We start from the raw sequence: 16028 nt of genomic DNA, 5'->3' as shown, positions 1-16028 counted from the left end.
CCTGGTGCAACTGGTAAGCTCTCAGAGATACCAGCAATATTTGAAATGGTGGAGCACCATTTCTTCTGAAGTGGTAGAGCAGACCCCTCTTTTGCCACCTTTGTCACATGCAGAGTGAGAAATACGTAACAGGTAAGGAGCAACTCAAAGACCCCTCAACAGCTGCTGAGCTGTTCAGCCAGTTTGGCTCTGGGAGAACAGAGCCAGGGTTGGATCAGATGTATGAAGAGCCTGTGAGCAGAGTTACGTGGCTATAAACCTGGCATGAGAGGAGATTGAGCAAGCAAATCAGATGCCACAAGCACGATTTGCTTGCTGCTAATGATGTCTCTGTAACATCACAGGCTATCTCTAAGCTATATTTTCCACTGCCTTGCTGGCTTGCAAAACTTTTAATGGAACAAGTTTTTCTGGCAGAAGAACACTGATTTTTATCTTTAATGAGCAGCCTCTCTATCATTTAGCTTCAGGAAACAGCTTCCTGGTTGTAAACTGCTTGAGACTGCTGACAGCCAGGCAACTTCAAAAGCAGCCAGGAGCAACTTTCTTGCTAACTTTGGGAAGGAATTCAAAAATGCTGAAAGGTGCAGATGATTCTGTTATGGAGCAGGAGGACTCTGCTTCCCAACATGGAGAAATGACGAGTTGGGATATCAATGACATCAAGCTTCCCCAGGTACGTGCCTGTGTCATAGAAATTTATTTAGTTCTGACCAGTCATCTCCACCACTGATCTTAAATGCTTTCTCAGCCATCTATGACTCATTGCCTTTATTCTCTTTGTCACCTCGAGGTATGGGGGAGTTTTGCTAGAAAATATTGAGAAAATATTGACATTTCCATGCATTTCTCCTTAAATGTATTATTGAAAGAGCTGTTGATGCATGAAAAATAGCAACGCTGCAAAGGCATTGTTTTCGCTGGTGGATTAGGTGCAGAGAAAGCAGAGGAAAAAAAGATACCTCCTGCTGTGGGCACTTAATTAGAGCTGTCCAGGATTTGCTTTTTGCCCTGGATAGTGTTTTTTTGAGAAGGGAGCACAGCACCCACCACTGCCTTGCTACTGTGGATGTTCAGTCTCGTTGCAGATTGGGCTGCAGCTCCAGAGCTCAGATGGAGGCAAGTCTTTTCACGAGCACCTAGGGAAGCCTTGCTTCATGTTTGCAGAGGTTTGCTGGGAGACACGAGAGTGATCTTCCCCTCCCTCTGTCCTTTTCTAGTTCTCTTAGCTAAAAGTTTCAACCATGCTCTCCAGTGAAAGCCCACACACCCTGCACACCAATGTCACCTCCCTGTCTCTCAGCTCTGCATATTTCTGCCAGATTCCTCTAGCTGCAGTGCTTCAGCATCCAGCTCTGCCTTTCAGCTCCCAGCCCTGCCTTCTTACTGGATCCCAGCCTCCTCCCTACTATAACAGCGTTGTTTGCTCAAAGCCTCCATGTTCCAGAATATCCCCTTCCCTGCCCTTCAGCCCAAGGTCACCTTCACCTGCACTTCAGTCTAGAGGCATCATGGACACCCTTCCCTACACTATCCAGTGGCTACCAGGGGAGCATGGGAATTTTTCTCTTCTTGGTTGATGTTCTTACTGCTGTCATGGCTCTCAGTTCTGGGATTGGCAATTCAAAGGAAATTTCTACTAAGCTTTTGTATCCCTTACAAGAACTTTTCCCTCAAAATCATCATCAGGTATGGTAGATGCTTTACAGCTTTCTGCATTTTACTATATTGACTGTACCCACTGATGTACACTGATGTGATGTGTACATCACATCACATTTGTGATGGTGTTTGATTACATTACATCACATTTGATTTGGGTCTTTGGAGTTTTTTTCCCAGTTTTATTTTTATTACTCCTCACTCTGTTGTCCTTGAGGCATGGTGTTTGTTCTGGGTGGTTTTTTGGGGTTTTTTATTCTTTTTGGTTGGTTGGTTGGTTGGTTGGTTGGTTGGTTGGGTGAATGAGAACAAGCTCCTGGCCAGGCCTTCCCAATGCTCTGGGGCCTGCGGGGAGACACAAAGATCTGTGTTTTTCCTGCCTTATCTCTACTGCTCCCTCCTGACAACCAGCTTCACCTGCTGGGGTGCTGGAGTCACCTAGGCTACAGGAAACCCAGCAGGGGTCCAACTCTGCTCAGCTCCTGGACAAGCTTTTGTCTTCCCCAGCCTAAAATGTGGCTTGCTTTTCTGTTTTCACAGCATGTGAGACAGACAGACTGGTTTCAAGAATGGCCAGATTCCTATGTAAAACATATCTATAGCTCAGAGGATAAAAATGCTCAGAGGCACCACAGCAGCTGGGCAATGAGAAACACCAACAACCACAACTCTCGCATCTTGAAAAAGTCCTGCCTTGGGGTGGTGGTTTGTGGTAACAACTGCTCTACCTTGGATGGGAGGAAGATCTACCTGAGACCAGCAATATGTGATAAAGCCAGGCAAAAACAACAGAGTGAGTACGAACATGGCAGTTCATTGTATGGCAGCTCATAAGTGAACACATCAGAGAAATCAAAGTATAGGATACCCTTTGGATTACCCAGCCTTCCTTCTGCCATTCTTTATATTCCAATGCAACTCTTGATTTGGAACAATGCATTTTACACTTCTTATTGTTGGAGCGCAGTCATCTGCTTATTTTCTTTTTTTCCCTAAACATTTTTAAATCTCTATTTTTGCTGGTTAGGGATTGTTTCCCAGCCTTCTCAGGCCCATTAGTGAGGGTACTGAGAAAGCTGCACAGTGCAGGCAGTTCCTGCACTGCCCTGCTGTTCCTGCCCACCAGAGTGTTGGCTTCATTATTGCACTGGCCCAGGAGGCAAGACTTGCAGGAAAGAAGTTGCTCATAAACTGTGATGACTGGAAAATAGGCCCCACAGTCACGTCACTGGAGCCAGACAATGCAAACAGAGAACATGAGCTGCACACACATTTTTAACAAGACCATTCCAAACAATGTGATTGCTCAGTAGAGCTAGCACATACTGATTTCTGGATCTGAGTACATTTTAGCTAAGAAAGGTATTATTCAGGTGCTCACTGAGGCCAGAACAATGTTCTCTAGAAACACATATGACATTCCAAACACTGACAAGAGAAAAACTAAAAATAAATTATAAGATTGTAATAATATTGTAATAGAAATAATTTTTGAAGGTTATATTTAATAATGGACAGAATAAAGAATAAAATCCCTTCCAATGATTAGTTTGTTTATATTGATTTTTGCTTATGTTTGGAAGTTTTTCACATAGTTTCTCTCAGTGTAATTTCTGAGCACCAAACCAGAAGTGGCAATCTGCCACCAATGAACCATTGTATCACATGGGATTCATCTAACTGGTGTTGTATAGAAAATGCTTCCCCCTACCCTTGCTCCAGGGAAATGCTGTCCAAACTGCAATGGACCACTCCAGCTCCTTTCCTGCCGAGGCCATGGTGGTTACCCAGTTACCAACTTCTGGAGGCATGAAGGCCAATTCATATTTTTCCAGGTTGGTATAAAATTACTTAACATTATGCACATTAATTTTAAAGACTGGTGTTTTAAGTTTTATTTTGCAAATTTTTTTTGTTCCAACATATAGGGGTTATTGAATATGACAAGGTCAAATGACTTAAGGAGAAAAAATTTTCACAAGGTCCTAAGCACCCTGATCTAACTCTGAAGTTAGTCCTGCCTGTGCAGGAGGTTGAGCTAGAGGGCCCTTCCAGCCTAAATTAGCCCATGCTACTATGATTTTACAGCACAGCATCTTTTTTATTTAGGCTTCTGTGAAAACTTGTTGATTTTGAAGTGTTTTGCCTCAGGTACATAGGAACCAGCAAATCGTCAGAAATCCCATATTATGTCTTCTCCTTATCCAAGGCACTATGCATAATCATGAGGGAATCTTGGAAGAGGAAATGGTTGTACCCAAGGGACTGTCTATGGAAAATGCCATCTATGTATTATATGTAACTTATATCTGGAACACAGTGTATGCAATGTTTAAATAATGGGCACTATTTCTGGAAGCTGTAGTCCCGGTTTAGTAACATTACCACTTGCCTGCTTTCCACTCTTTCACTTATGTGCAGGCTAAATAAAATTAATTCTCTGTGGAAGCTAATGAAAATTAATGTTCAGGTAAATATGTAATATGTCTAAACTGTAAGAAGAATTAAAGTGACTGCAGGGAGTTCAGCTGGGGCTCTGTTGGGGGAACTGTCTTCTACAAATAAATGTGGTGCACTGATTTTATTATTTCAAAGGGTTTCTACCCTACCCATCCCACATCATCTGGGATATGCTTGTTATTTGAGCTTACAGTAACTAAATCCTGTTAAATACAGAGCATTAAATTAGGCCATAATATGTGATTTTGGCCTGTGGTATAAATTCTGTTCCCTTAAGATTATTAACAAGATTGCTTCTACCTTTAATGTACCATAATTACTTTCTAAAGTGCAAAGGAGCTCACGACCACCCACGTCCAGAAACAAAACTAGAAGCAGAAGCAAGAAGATCAATCCAAAAAGCAAAGACAGCTTTTTCTTCATCTTCTCTAAGACTAAAAAGAATCCAGGAGATTGAGGTAACTCTTGCTATTGGTCAATGAAATTTTGGTCAAGCAACCTGTGGTTCAAGGCGTGGTGGAGGCTATCTGGGCTTTGGGTCTGGGTGGGAGCAGGCTTTACATCTCCACATTCTGCATGCCCATGATCAGGCCAAGAAGGACCAGGGCTGTCCTGAGCATCCTGCTCTCCTTAGTGCTGTCATCCACTGCCAGCAGCTCCTCTCCAGAGGAAATTTGCACCTGGTGGCATCAGGAGATTGCATCTACACTGGTAAACAAAGCAGGGCTGCAGGGCAGGCTAAGTTTCATCACCATTCATGTGGAGCTTCCTGTGCATAAGTTTCTGCCCATTGCCTCTTGTCCTATTTCTTGGCACTACTGAGAAAGGTGAAGGCATGCTCCACCTCTGCTTGTTCCCCTTGAGTTTCAGCGAGAAAGGGGGAAGGTGCATAACCTGTACCTGGTTTGCCTGGTTTGAAGGCAGAAGAGTGCTTTGAAGGACTTTGTGAAGCATTGATGTTAGAACATCTACTCTGATGGGTGTGGAAACATTTGTGAAAGCATCTCCAGAGATCCTTGGGACTGCTGCATGACTGATGGAGGGAATCCCAGTGACTTTCCTGCAAAGGCTGTGTTAAACTCAGTTGTCATCACCAGTATTCACATGCAGTTTGTCTTTTGATATGTTAGGGGTGGTACATTCCCCCAGCCTGGTATTAGAGATAGTAATCCATGCCCTTTCAGCCACAGACAGAGGAGATGATTGCTCTGGGTGGGGACAGATTTCTTGAGTGGACAAGGGGATCTGGGAACCCAAGAAGCAGATAAAATATGCACACAGGAAGTTAAACCCATTTGAATAGAATGTGAATGTAGAAGCTGCAGCTATTTCTACTGGAAATACTCAGGAGGACACTAAAATCCAGAACCTTTTGACACAAGTGCCTGGGAACAAAAGCATAAGAAAAACCAGGTAATATGTCTAATTGTCTAACAAATACAAAAACAATGCTTTTCCTATCACTGGTTTAGTTCTGTCTCCATGAACACTGAAATAGTTTCCACCTAGGAAATATGACAGAGCCATGTGGCTTTCTTTCTTTTATAGTTGAGCCTACTGGTCAGCCTACTTGCTTAGGTCAAGTTTCCTGTAGACATGTCTTCATCTTTCCCTTCCTCAAACATCTTCCTGAGGCTTTCACTTTCAATTGTGTGTGATTAGAAACAGACTAAAGATGTCACAAATGTATAATAGTAGAGCCTGCTTTTCAGCTGTTCTGACTCTGTACAGTCAGACCTAAACCATTTATCCTTGTTGGTTTTCCAGTTCATGGCTCTCCAGCAGGTTTTCCTTGGGAATAACCCATCATATTCATGTTTTGCCAAACTAGCTGTGGTACAACTAACTCAGGAGTCTGATTTGTCACACAGAACCTGTGTTGCTCAATTTGCAAAAATATAATCTGAAAAGATTCAGTTTTAATGTGTTCAATCTGGAAAACGTATTCTGCAAAGAGTCAGTTTTAATGTGCTCACAAGAAATCAGGGAGGAGAACTTCAGAAAAAGGTATGAGCCCAAAATAGAGCAAGTGATTTATAGGATGGTCTCTCTATGGCATCTGTGGCAGGTCTGTAGCTGCAGGTGGGCTGGGTCCTACACCAGATTGTTGGAATTTTTTCTCGTGGTGAGTGGAGAACAACTGAAAGGCACTTTGCTGCTCCAGCAGTCTGCAAAACCACTATAATTAAATGGATGAAAAAGCAAAATTATAAAGAAGAAAGACCTCCAAGCACTCATTAGAAATGAATGTTCTGAAAGGAATTAAAGTTTGCATAATTATAATCCAATAATTGGAGCAATTAAAGAAGTTGTGAAATATCCAGAACAGAAGACCCAGAAGAATAATTCTTGTGTGCTGATCCCTAGCTGAATGAAATTTCTGTTTGTGGGGTAAAAAAAAGTAAAGATAGGAAAATTTATTAGTTAGAAATAGACTCTAGTAAAGCTGAAGAATATTTTTGTAGTGAAAAGATCACTTCAGAACAATCAGGATAAAAAAATCATACTTAGCTTTTCCAATCTGCACAGAAAAAGAAATCTGTGGTGTCAAATGTATTAGCATAATTTCATTTGTAGGTCCTTCTTCAGTATATGCTGGCAGTGGACCCAAAGGTCTAAACAACGCTTTCAGTGTAAAACAGGCTTTGGGCAAAAATTGGTGAAACAAAAGCAGAGCCAAGAGCTGGGAGCTGTTCAGTTTGCCCCCACAGCCCATGGGCACACCTGCTATGGTGGGAGAGGCTCTGCTGTGCCGTCTGCTTTGTTACCTGTGTTCACAGAACCACAGGATGGTCAAGGTTGGAAGAGACATCTAAGGCCATCAAACCCAACCATCGTGTTAGTTGAGTGCCTTTGTAAGCAGCTCAGAGAGGAGAGGTGCTGCACCACACCTTGTTTTACTAACCCATGCTTTGCTTTCCCAAGTCTCTGACAGGTGCAATGCCGACACAGGAGCCTTTGCCTTTGCTTCTTTCCAACCCGGATGCTCACATGCCACCTGCTAATTTCAGGGGACATTTAAGCAAAAGCTCCCAGGAGCCAACGCTGAGCAGCTGCTCTGGGCAGCTTCCATTCCCGAGGAGAGCTGGGGAGGATGGGGCCTCCAGAGAGACACCCACCTGGAGCCAAAGCCTGTCCCTCAGGGGCACCCCCAGAGCCCAGAGGCTGAGCAGTGTGCCTGCCGTGCCCAGCACAGCCCCTTCTCCCCAGCAGTGCACCCACCTCAGCACCCAGCACGTCCTGCCCATGGCAGAGGGTGGCCATGGCCCCTTCAGCTCTGACGTGGGCCCTCTGGGAGATGGACCCTGTGGGACAGAATCCCTGCTGGCCTACGGCGGCGGCTGCCCCTGTGTGCCGCCCCCCGCCGCACCTCAGGCAGGGCCCTGCCCCATGGCGAGGGGGGCACGGCCTCACCCACAGCCCCCGCTGCCTCCACGGGGAAGTGAAGGACACAGGGCTGGTGGAGGGCACCAAGTCTGTCTCAACTACTGCAACAACGACATGTTTTTTAACCTGTACCCATTATGGTGACTGGGTTCAAATGTCCCTGCTGAACCCTCCTTTGGCAATGGGTCCAATTCTCCACTCCTGTGGCAACACAGATGTCAAAGTGCTACCACAACAGGTCTCACTTTAGCTCCTCTCTCAGGCCCAGAAGGGACTTTCATACCTGAAGGCTTGTTTTTGTTCCTTTTTATTTAACAGTCTTATTTCCCACCACTGTTTCATGGATCTAATAAAAGCTATCAGCTCCTCTTACAGAGTGACTTGCTGCCATTCTGGTTTGGTAGTATTTCAACCCTCCTCGATACACAGCTTGTTCAAGCCTATGGGACTGTGGAAGGTGTGGATGGATGATCTCAAGGACCACAACTATCATGTGCAACCCTCTGCATTCTTCCAGCTTCTTCAAGCAGTCCCTCTTCAGACCTAAGTCCTTGCACTGCACCAGCCTTGAACATGTGTTGTATAAAGCTGGATGAGGACTTCATATGGGATCTCAGGAGAATGGAGTAGATGGGGAGAATCCTCCTCCTCCACCTGTGGCCACATTTCTTTTGATGCAGCCCAGGATACGTTTGGGCTTCTGAGCTGCATATGCACATTGCCAGATCGTGTCCAATATACCAACTGCCCTAAATTCTTGTCTGCAGGGCTGAACCCACTTTCATGTATGTATATATTCAAGGTGCCTTGCTGCTTTTTCCAGGCACTTTTCATTTCTTTCATTGCAGACTGTAAAGAGCCCTTCAGCATCCATTCCATACATCATCCCCTTTGCTGACCACTACCAAAACTGTATTTCAGCAGGACCTATCAGTTCTCTACATTTGTTTAAAAAACTAAAGTGCCAAATAGGAATTTTCTTGCCTGAACTTAATAGCTCAGACACCTTTGGCAAAGATTTCTTTATGTTTTCCCATTACTGACATCTGATGGCTTTGCTGCATGACTGGCCTCTGCTGCTCTCTGGACTGGGTTTCAGGGACCACCAACCTCCCCTGCAGAGGCAGGCACTGACACACAGCCCTGCTGCCACCTCTGCAAGAAAGAGCTGAGGGATGTCATGTACGATGTATGGGGCCACATTGTCTGGGAGGACAGTATTACAAAACAAGTGGCAATAAAAACTTCACAGTAACTCAGAATGGGATGTATCACATGTTCATCAGATAGGTTCAGTCTTAGCTTTTTTTCCCCCCTAGTTTTTATATTAGTTGCTAGGGAAACCACTTTCCTGGTGATGAGTGTAGTTCAGAGACATTTACAAGACAAGAATGAATTGTATTTATAGAGTGTTTCAAAATGTTTATTGGAATTTGTGAAACGGGATGCACAGTGATTTAAGTGGAAAAAAATCTAAATGTAGATCACAAAATAACAGTGTACTATAATACATGAAGGTCAACTCACCAAACTTTTTTTTAGTCATTGAGTTACTCCCACACTAATTCCAAACTTGGCATGTTTTATGATTTTTCAGATCATTAACTCAAAGAAGGAAACTTTGATCAACATTTGTAACAACCTTTAAGACACAAAAAGAGAAATTAATAGGAGCCATGAACACTTGTGCTTCAGGAGGTGAGCAGCAGTATTAGGGACAGGCAAGGCTGCTGGGGCTGGTGTCCCATAGCTGGGATTCCTCAGTCCAGTCACAGAGGTGAGGGACCACACAGGGCAGGGCTCCTGCCATGGCCATCTGGCTCTGTCTCACCTTGTCTCTCCTCTGAATTCCTTGCCTCTCCACTGCAGTGCTGCCAGCATCACCCCTGAGCAGTAGTGCCATTCACATGTGTGGCTGGGAGGCTCCTTGGTAATTGTTTCCACACCAAAGTTCTATCAGTTCCCCTTACACTCACCAACCACTTCCTCTGTTTTTAGAAACTTCCAGCAAAGGGGATTTGATAACCAATCCTGTTCCATGGCTTCTCTGTTCTAATCCCAGCTGGTAGCATTTTTTCACTCATCTGACTTTCTTTCCTGCAAATCAGCCATTTCTTCAAGTCTTTTAAGATGGGTAGAATCCAGTTACTAAGTTTCACAGGTTTCCTAAGGGTCTATTACAATCAAACCTCCCTAAAAGATAATTACTACAAACCTTTCTCCCTGCCTGAGAAGGAAGAGCCTTTTTGTTGGTTTGCCTTTGAGTCTTATTCAAAAGGTTTCCAAAATGAAACCTACTCCAGTGATCTCAGCTCCCCTGAGTAGCTCCCTGCCATAGAAGAGCCATCCCCCTTGCAGCTTCCATGTTTGTAATCCTGCGCAAGCAGGACTGTCCTGCAGTTTGGGGTGACCCAAAATTCATGCAGTGTTCATGCAGCGTTCATCACACCCAGCCTGTTTCCAACAGAAACAAATTTCAGGCTCAAGGAGGACAGGTTCTTAATTTTTAAAAAGGAGGAACTAAACCTTTATGATTTTTTCTTAGGTTAGACACAGAAAGTCTTTCCAGATTTATAACCTCCCAGGGTCATTTCCAAGCTCTTGAAGCAACTTCTATGCTGGCAGCAACTCCCTCCACTTCAGGTACATTCAGCACGATGGGTCAATGTAGCACCAAATTTAGTTCTGTTTACAAAGATACCAATCCCATCTCTGACCTTCACAAAAATTAATTTTTCAATGTGTTTGGGACATGTGAAAAGAAACATATATGTATCATTGCTTTAAGCCTCTTTTACCAGTTCTAAGGTACTGTGCCCAACTGGGCAGTGATAAGAATAGTAGAATCATAGGATGGTTTGGGTTGGAAGGGACCTTAAAGATCATTTAGCTCCAAACCCCACTGGAATGGGCCAGGACACCTTCCACTAGAGCAGATTACTTAGAGCCCCATCCAGGCCCCCTCTAGGTACTGGAAGGTACTATAATGTCATCCCAGTGCTTCTTCTCCTCCAGGCTGAACAGCCTCAGCTCTCTGAGCCTGTCTTCATAGAAAAAGGTTTTGAGCCCTGTGATCAACTTATGGCTTCCTCATTCCAAGATGGACAGGTCCATCTTTCTTGTGCTGGGAGCCCCAGACCTCGATGCAGCACTCCAGTCTAGGCAGAGTCTCACGAGAGCATAGTGGAGTGGGAGAATCAGAGGTGAAAGAGCACTGGATGCATGATCCTCTGATCCTATACTTAAGAAAATATGATGAATGCTCAGGTTATTCAGATTAACTTCATTAAGAAACACCAATTGATCTGTGAGGATCCACCCATAGGTAACCCTGTGACCTTGTTCTCTCCTGCAGAAAATGGTTTTCTGCAAGGCCCATGTGCAGCAAAGGATTAGGAAGCCAGTAGAGGTGCAAGGAGGTCAGGGTGTAGATGATTACACAGGCAAAATGGTTTATTCTGGCTTATTGCTGTTTCTGATGGCTGTAGCTACTGGCAAAGCTAACACAAATCCCCATACATGGCGTGGATGATGATACTACATTCCTGAGCTCTTAGCTCTGAAAGCACTGGGCTTAGTATCTAAGGCTAATTCTTTAGGAGCAACCTCTGTGCTTGCTCTGAAGCAAGTATTGTTATATATAAGGACTCTTTTGAGGCCCTCAGAGCATTACAATGTTCCTCAGAATCCTACATTAGCCAGGCTGTATTTTACAGAAACCTAACTTCGATGTTTGGAGGATTTTGACTCATGCAGCATTTAAAGGTGAAATAGACACATAATGATAAGGAACTATAGGACTGTGCCCCCTTTGTCCCCTCAAAAAGGAAAGAAGCTCAGAAGTTTCTCTCCTTGATTCGGTGAAAAAGCCACCTCATAGGCCTAGAGGACTTCACCTCAAACTTAAGGATAGCTAATTGGACTGGAGCAAAAAAGTCCTGCCTGGGCAACTTACTAGAAGAGAACAAAGAAACTAATTACTTTTGTAAGGTGTTATACCAGGAGCAAGGACCTCCTGCACCTGGCTCAGTTTTTCTCTGTTATTTTGCCTTTTATTAAACCTTTTTGTTTCCAACACTGCAAAAGAAGCCATCCTGCTGGTTTTTATGCCTCCAAGGGTAGCTGAGCTATCTTGGGTGTGTTATAGGCCTCCAAGAGGTTATGAGACCTGGCTCAAGGAGGCTACTATAACAAGGAACTACCTACAAGGCAGCAACTGCACATCTGAATTTATTAGTGCATTTATCCTGAGAACATCAGGTTGAGAAAGGGTAATGTTTTTGTATCAGTCCCAGCAAAGGGAAAATGAGAAAACAGAACAGGGATTTGACCCACATCTCTCCAGCCCTGGAAACATACACTGTGTTTCTTCTGGCTTTCCTCTCCCCAGGACCTCTACCTTTGCATGTGAAAAAAATTGCAGGTCAGACTGAGCAAAGACATATTTTCTTTTCAACCCCTTGTACAAAGCTCCTGCCCCTGGGAAGATTGGTGAGGCTATGGACTATTTTCTACAATATGGTCCTAAATGTATTTTCTATATTTTTAAATGAAACAAGGTTGTCAAACTTCTGGTGGTAGAGAAAACTCCAGCTGAGGAAGCTTTAGGGGATACATCTCCATTCATTGTAGAGAGCTTTTCTTTCCTTGTGGTCTTTGGGATATTTAGTAATCTGTGTTTCTGGTATTCCTGGCAATTTTGCTCTGCTTTCCCTCAGGGTAGTAATTTGGGGATTTTTAATAATTATGGTTCAGAAGTCAGTGTTTTACTTCATTGCAAGCAATATGTAGAAGTGACCCCTGTGGTGGATCTCAGCAGGGACATGGCTGGGAAAAGGCTCTATACTGAATCAGGATCAGTCAGCATAGATTGCAGGAGTCAGATTCAACTTTGGGTGTTTAGATGTGCAATTCCAATTGCTATTCATGCTCTGCTTTGATTACTGATTGCATCTATTTTACCCTGACACCAGCTGACTTCCTTAATTTTTCTTTTTAAATGAACTGTATCATTTTCCCATCCTCCTCTGCCTCTCCTTGATCCCCATGCCGTGTAAATCCTCTTCCTCCCTGAGCTGCTGCAGTCCCCAGGCACTAAGGGGTTTTTGTCTTTCACAAGGTGAACTTCCCCAACATTGCTCATCTCCTGAACCAGGAGGACTCACCATCAATGCAGGGGAAACAGGTTAGGGAACACTTAAACAAACCCAACATATGTGAGTCCATGGGCCCTGATGGGATGCACCCATGATCACAGAGGAAGCTGGCAGGTGTTATTGTGAGGTCACTCTCAAAAATCATGAAAAGTCATCGTGATTGGGAGGGTCTGAAGACTGGAAGAAAGCAATGCAACTTTTGTCTTCAAGGAGAATAAGAAAGAGGATCTGGGAAACTACACATTGCCCAGCTACGCCTTGAAATGTGCAAAGGTAATGAAAAAAATCCTCTTCATAACTTTGCAAACACACAGAAGACTAAAAAGTGATTAAGGCCAGTCAGCCTGCATTTATGAAAGGGAAACTGTGCTTAACCAACCTCAGAGCAGTCTACAGTGAGAGGACTGGCTTGGTGGATTGAGGAGAAAGCAGTGGGTATTTTTTATCTTGTCATTAGCCTGTCTTTCAGCACAGTCTTCCAAAACATCCTCAGAGACAAGCTGATGAAGTATGGGATTGTTAAGTGGACAGTGAGGTGGACTGAAACCTCTGCTATGTTGGGATTCTGGTAACAGTTAGGATCAGCCATAGCTCTTCTCATACCAGAGAGCTGCAGTCTCCAGATGTTTCTGTTTTAATCAGCCACGTGCAGTGTGGCATATGCAGGAAGTTATCTGCAATGTGGCATATGAAACACCCTGGGGCAGCAGGACACAGCCTTTGTGGCCCTGAAGACAGCAGCATCAGCAATGTGGTTGCCACAAGCATGCTCTCCTTGTTGTATTATTTGATTTCTGTGAGCAATGTGAGATGATCTCCTGTACAGCATAGATGATGTCTTAGGGGACAGGACAAGTGAGGAAGGTCTTTGGCCAGCTTTTCACTCTGAGCTCATTTCTGCTGTTTCCAGTTAGTAAGTGAGGAAGCTGAACTATCTTGGGGGGGCATGTCTCAGATAAGTTTTTTTCACTTCTACAAATCAGATTTAAACTTCACATCTTTTGGCAATTGTGTCATCAGTGATGTGGCTTAAATATTTTGTTTCCAAGGGTTGTCCAATCTATTTGTTCTTATGAAGAGAGACAGAAGGCTGGGGTGGCCTTGGCAGCTTGGTGAGGTTGCAGACTCTCCACACAGCAGATCTTGCCTGACCCCACAAAAAAGGTCTGGTTTGCTCTTTTCTGTAAAACTAATGCTTTCTCAGAAGGTCCTTTCTAGATGCCCACCAAGGGAGTGCTTCAGTGTTTTTAAAAAGTTGGTCTCTTGAGAGCCCTATTATATAAGAGAAATAAATCTCATAATTCAGAAAGAAGTGTTAAGTTTTTCTAAGCAGATCTTTTTTTCTTGTCAGTGGGTTTTTCTTGGCCACCCACATCCCCTCAAACAAGATACAGCTACTCTTCTCCAATCTGGATCACTCTTCATTCTGGAAACCCAATGTCCTGAACTCCAGACAGCCTTCTCCCTCTCTCCTGTCATTGCACAGAGTGGATTTATGGTTTTCTACACTTATTCTCAAAGTTTAATTTCACTTGTAGAAGCCCATGCAAAATTTTACCTACTTGACTAAAATCTTGGTCTTACATGGCAGAAATTGTGAAGCTGGGCTTGGCTTCCTCTGCCAGACTCTCCCTTATGAATTCTTTGGGTTCTAGTAATGAAACTGTATTAAATTATTATAAAGATCATTTATGATTATGGAAATAAAACCTGAAAATAGATGTTGTATAACAGGCTTTCTTCCCATGCAGATATCAGAAATATGTCTCTTTCCCCCATTGCCTACTTTCATCATTGGAATTTGGTTCAACTGAATTTTTGGTCCATCTGTCAAATTTATTTCAAAATTGGTCAGCAAGTTCAAAAGCTTTTGGTGGAATCTGTCAGGCATGACAAGATGACAGGTTAACATTAGTTTTGTTAGAGAACTGTAAAAAAGGCTCTACAGAGGCATCTGGACAGGCTGAATTGATGGCCCAAGGCCATCTGAGGCTCAACAAGGCCAAGTGCTGAGTCCTGCACTGGGGTCACAGGCTGGGGGCAGAGTGGCTGGTTCTGTTGGGTCTTTTGGGAAACTTTAACTTAGGCTTCCTGGAAACCTGGCGTAACCTCTTCTCTGTTCAGGTGCCATAAGTTTTAACTTGGTTTAGGTTACAATTTTTCTATAGCAAGAGCTTGATTAGAAGCTGAACTGCAATTTTAAGACAAGAGGATCAGGAATGCTGCTGTGCTGCAGCACGGTGATCACCAGTTGATAACAGTGTGTCTCATTGTTATTTTTTAAAATTCCTGTGGACATTAGTAATGACATGCTGACAATAGAGTATATGATTATGGTTTCATAAAAGACTCTGAGTCCTTCAAGAAGAAAGAAGAAAAACTTGATTCGCTGTGTTGCACACACCCAGACAAATATTCATCCTGTCATTAGACTACTTTTGTGGTAGTTTTTCAGGTTCTACAGTCTTTGGTGAGCTGTTACGTGAAATGTTTAAAAAGGCACACTTTTTAAAGAGGGAGTAGGTTTCAAACAAAGTTGCTGGCAACTGTGTTAGCCCCCCACAGTCTTCTCCCTCTATTACCACTGGGAAATGTGGCTGACTTTAATATCTGTAAGTTTATTTTTCTCAGACCTTACTTGCCAGATCACCATCTGTCTAGACACTGTCAATTACTAATATGTGTACTCAAGGCAAGTGTAAGGGTACTCAGTATTTTCTTTCTAAATATTTTTATGATTAAATTTACAGGGAGAACAGATCTAACCCACCATATTCATGTTTGTCATTTAAGGCAGATGCCAAATTGTCCAAAAGAAATTGAAGACCTTTGCATTGATTCAAAGTACAGAAGTTGTGAAAAGTACTCTGAACCTCAAAGGTCTTAATGAAGTTTGTAAAATAGGAGCAATATTTTCCTTGGGTATCCCCTCTACTCCCCAAAAAAATCAGTGAGGTGTGGGAAGGTCATACCCATTTGGATAAATCAGCTAGTAAAAAAACCCTAAAGCCCCTGATAGATATACTCTTAATGATAACTGTAATAATAACCTATTATTACAGATAATAACTGTATTACTTTCATACACATTTGTCAATTTTCCTTTATATGAAGACATATGTGTATTTTATTCTACACTAAGCCACTGAATCCTATTCCCCAACCCTGAGATGCCTGCTCCTCAAGTTGTCTTGAAAGCAAAAGTCAGCTCTTCATGTGAACACTGTTTGAGTCAGGAGGCAACCTAAAATGGGTTCTAGGGAAAAGGAAGAAAAAAAAATTGTAGGCTTTTTTCCTAGAAATATGCAACTGAGAGCCAATAAAATATAATGCCCCTATAAAATATCTTAACTGGCCATCCCA

The 16028-nt window shown here is 43.2% G+C and overlaps 1 protein-coding gene across 1 annotated transcript; it reads left to right on the top strand.

The window, feature by feature from the left end:
- The first annotated feature begins 574 nt into the window (after positions 1-574).
- GCM1 (glial cells missing transcription factor 1) lies at positions 575-7653 on the top strand. Its single transcript, XM_036379785.2, has 5 exons — positions 575-676; positions 2203-2455; positions 3385-3497; positions 4452-4580; positions 7048-7653. The coding sequence occupies exons 1-5, from the start codon at positions 575-577 to the stop codon at positions 7651-7653; spliced, it is 1203 nt and encodes a 400-aa protein (XP_036235678.1).
- The last annotated feature ends 8375 nt before the right edge of the window (positions 7654-16028 follow it).

Source organism: Molothrus ater, chromosome 3 (genome assembly GCF_012460135.2).
Source record: "Molothrus ater isolate BHLD 08-10-18 breed brown headed cowbird chromosome 3, BPBGC_Mater_1.1, whole genome shotgun sequence".
NCBI lineage: Eukaryota > Metazoa > Chordata > Aves > Passeriformes > Icteridae > Molothrus > Molothrus ater.
Note: the sequence above shows the minus strand (reverse complement) of the source record. Positions and strands in the feature narration are given on the sequence as shown.

Bases quoted from the DNA above. Each gene is read 5' to 3' on its own strand.
- GCM1 (XM_036379785.2), top strand. From the start codon at position 575: ATGCTGAAAGGTGCAGATGATTCTGTTATGGAGCAGGAGGACTCTGCT. The intron at 677-2,202 runs GTACGTGCCTGT...CTGTTTTCACAG, and splicing joins ATGACATCAAGCTTCCCCAG to CATGTGAGACAGACAGACTG. The intron at 4,581-7,047 runs GTAACTCTTGCT...TGCTTTCCCAAG, and splicing joins AAAGAATCCAGGAGATTGAG to TCTCTGACAGGTGCAATGCC.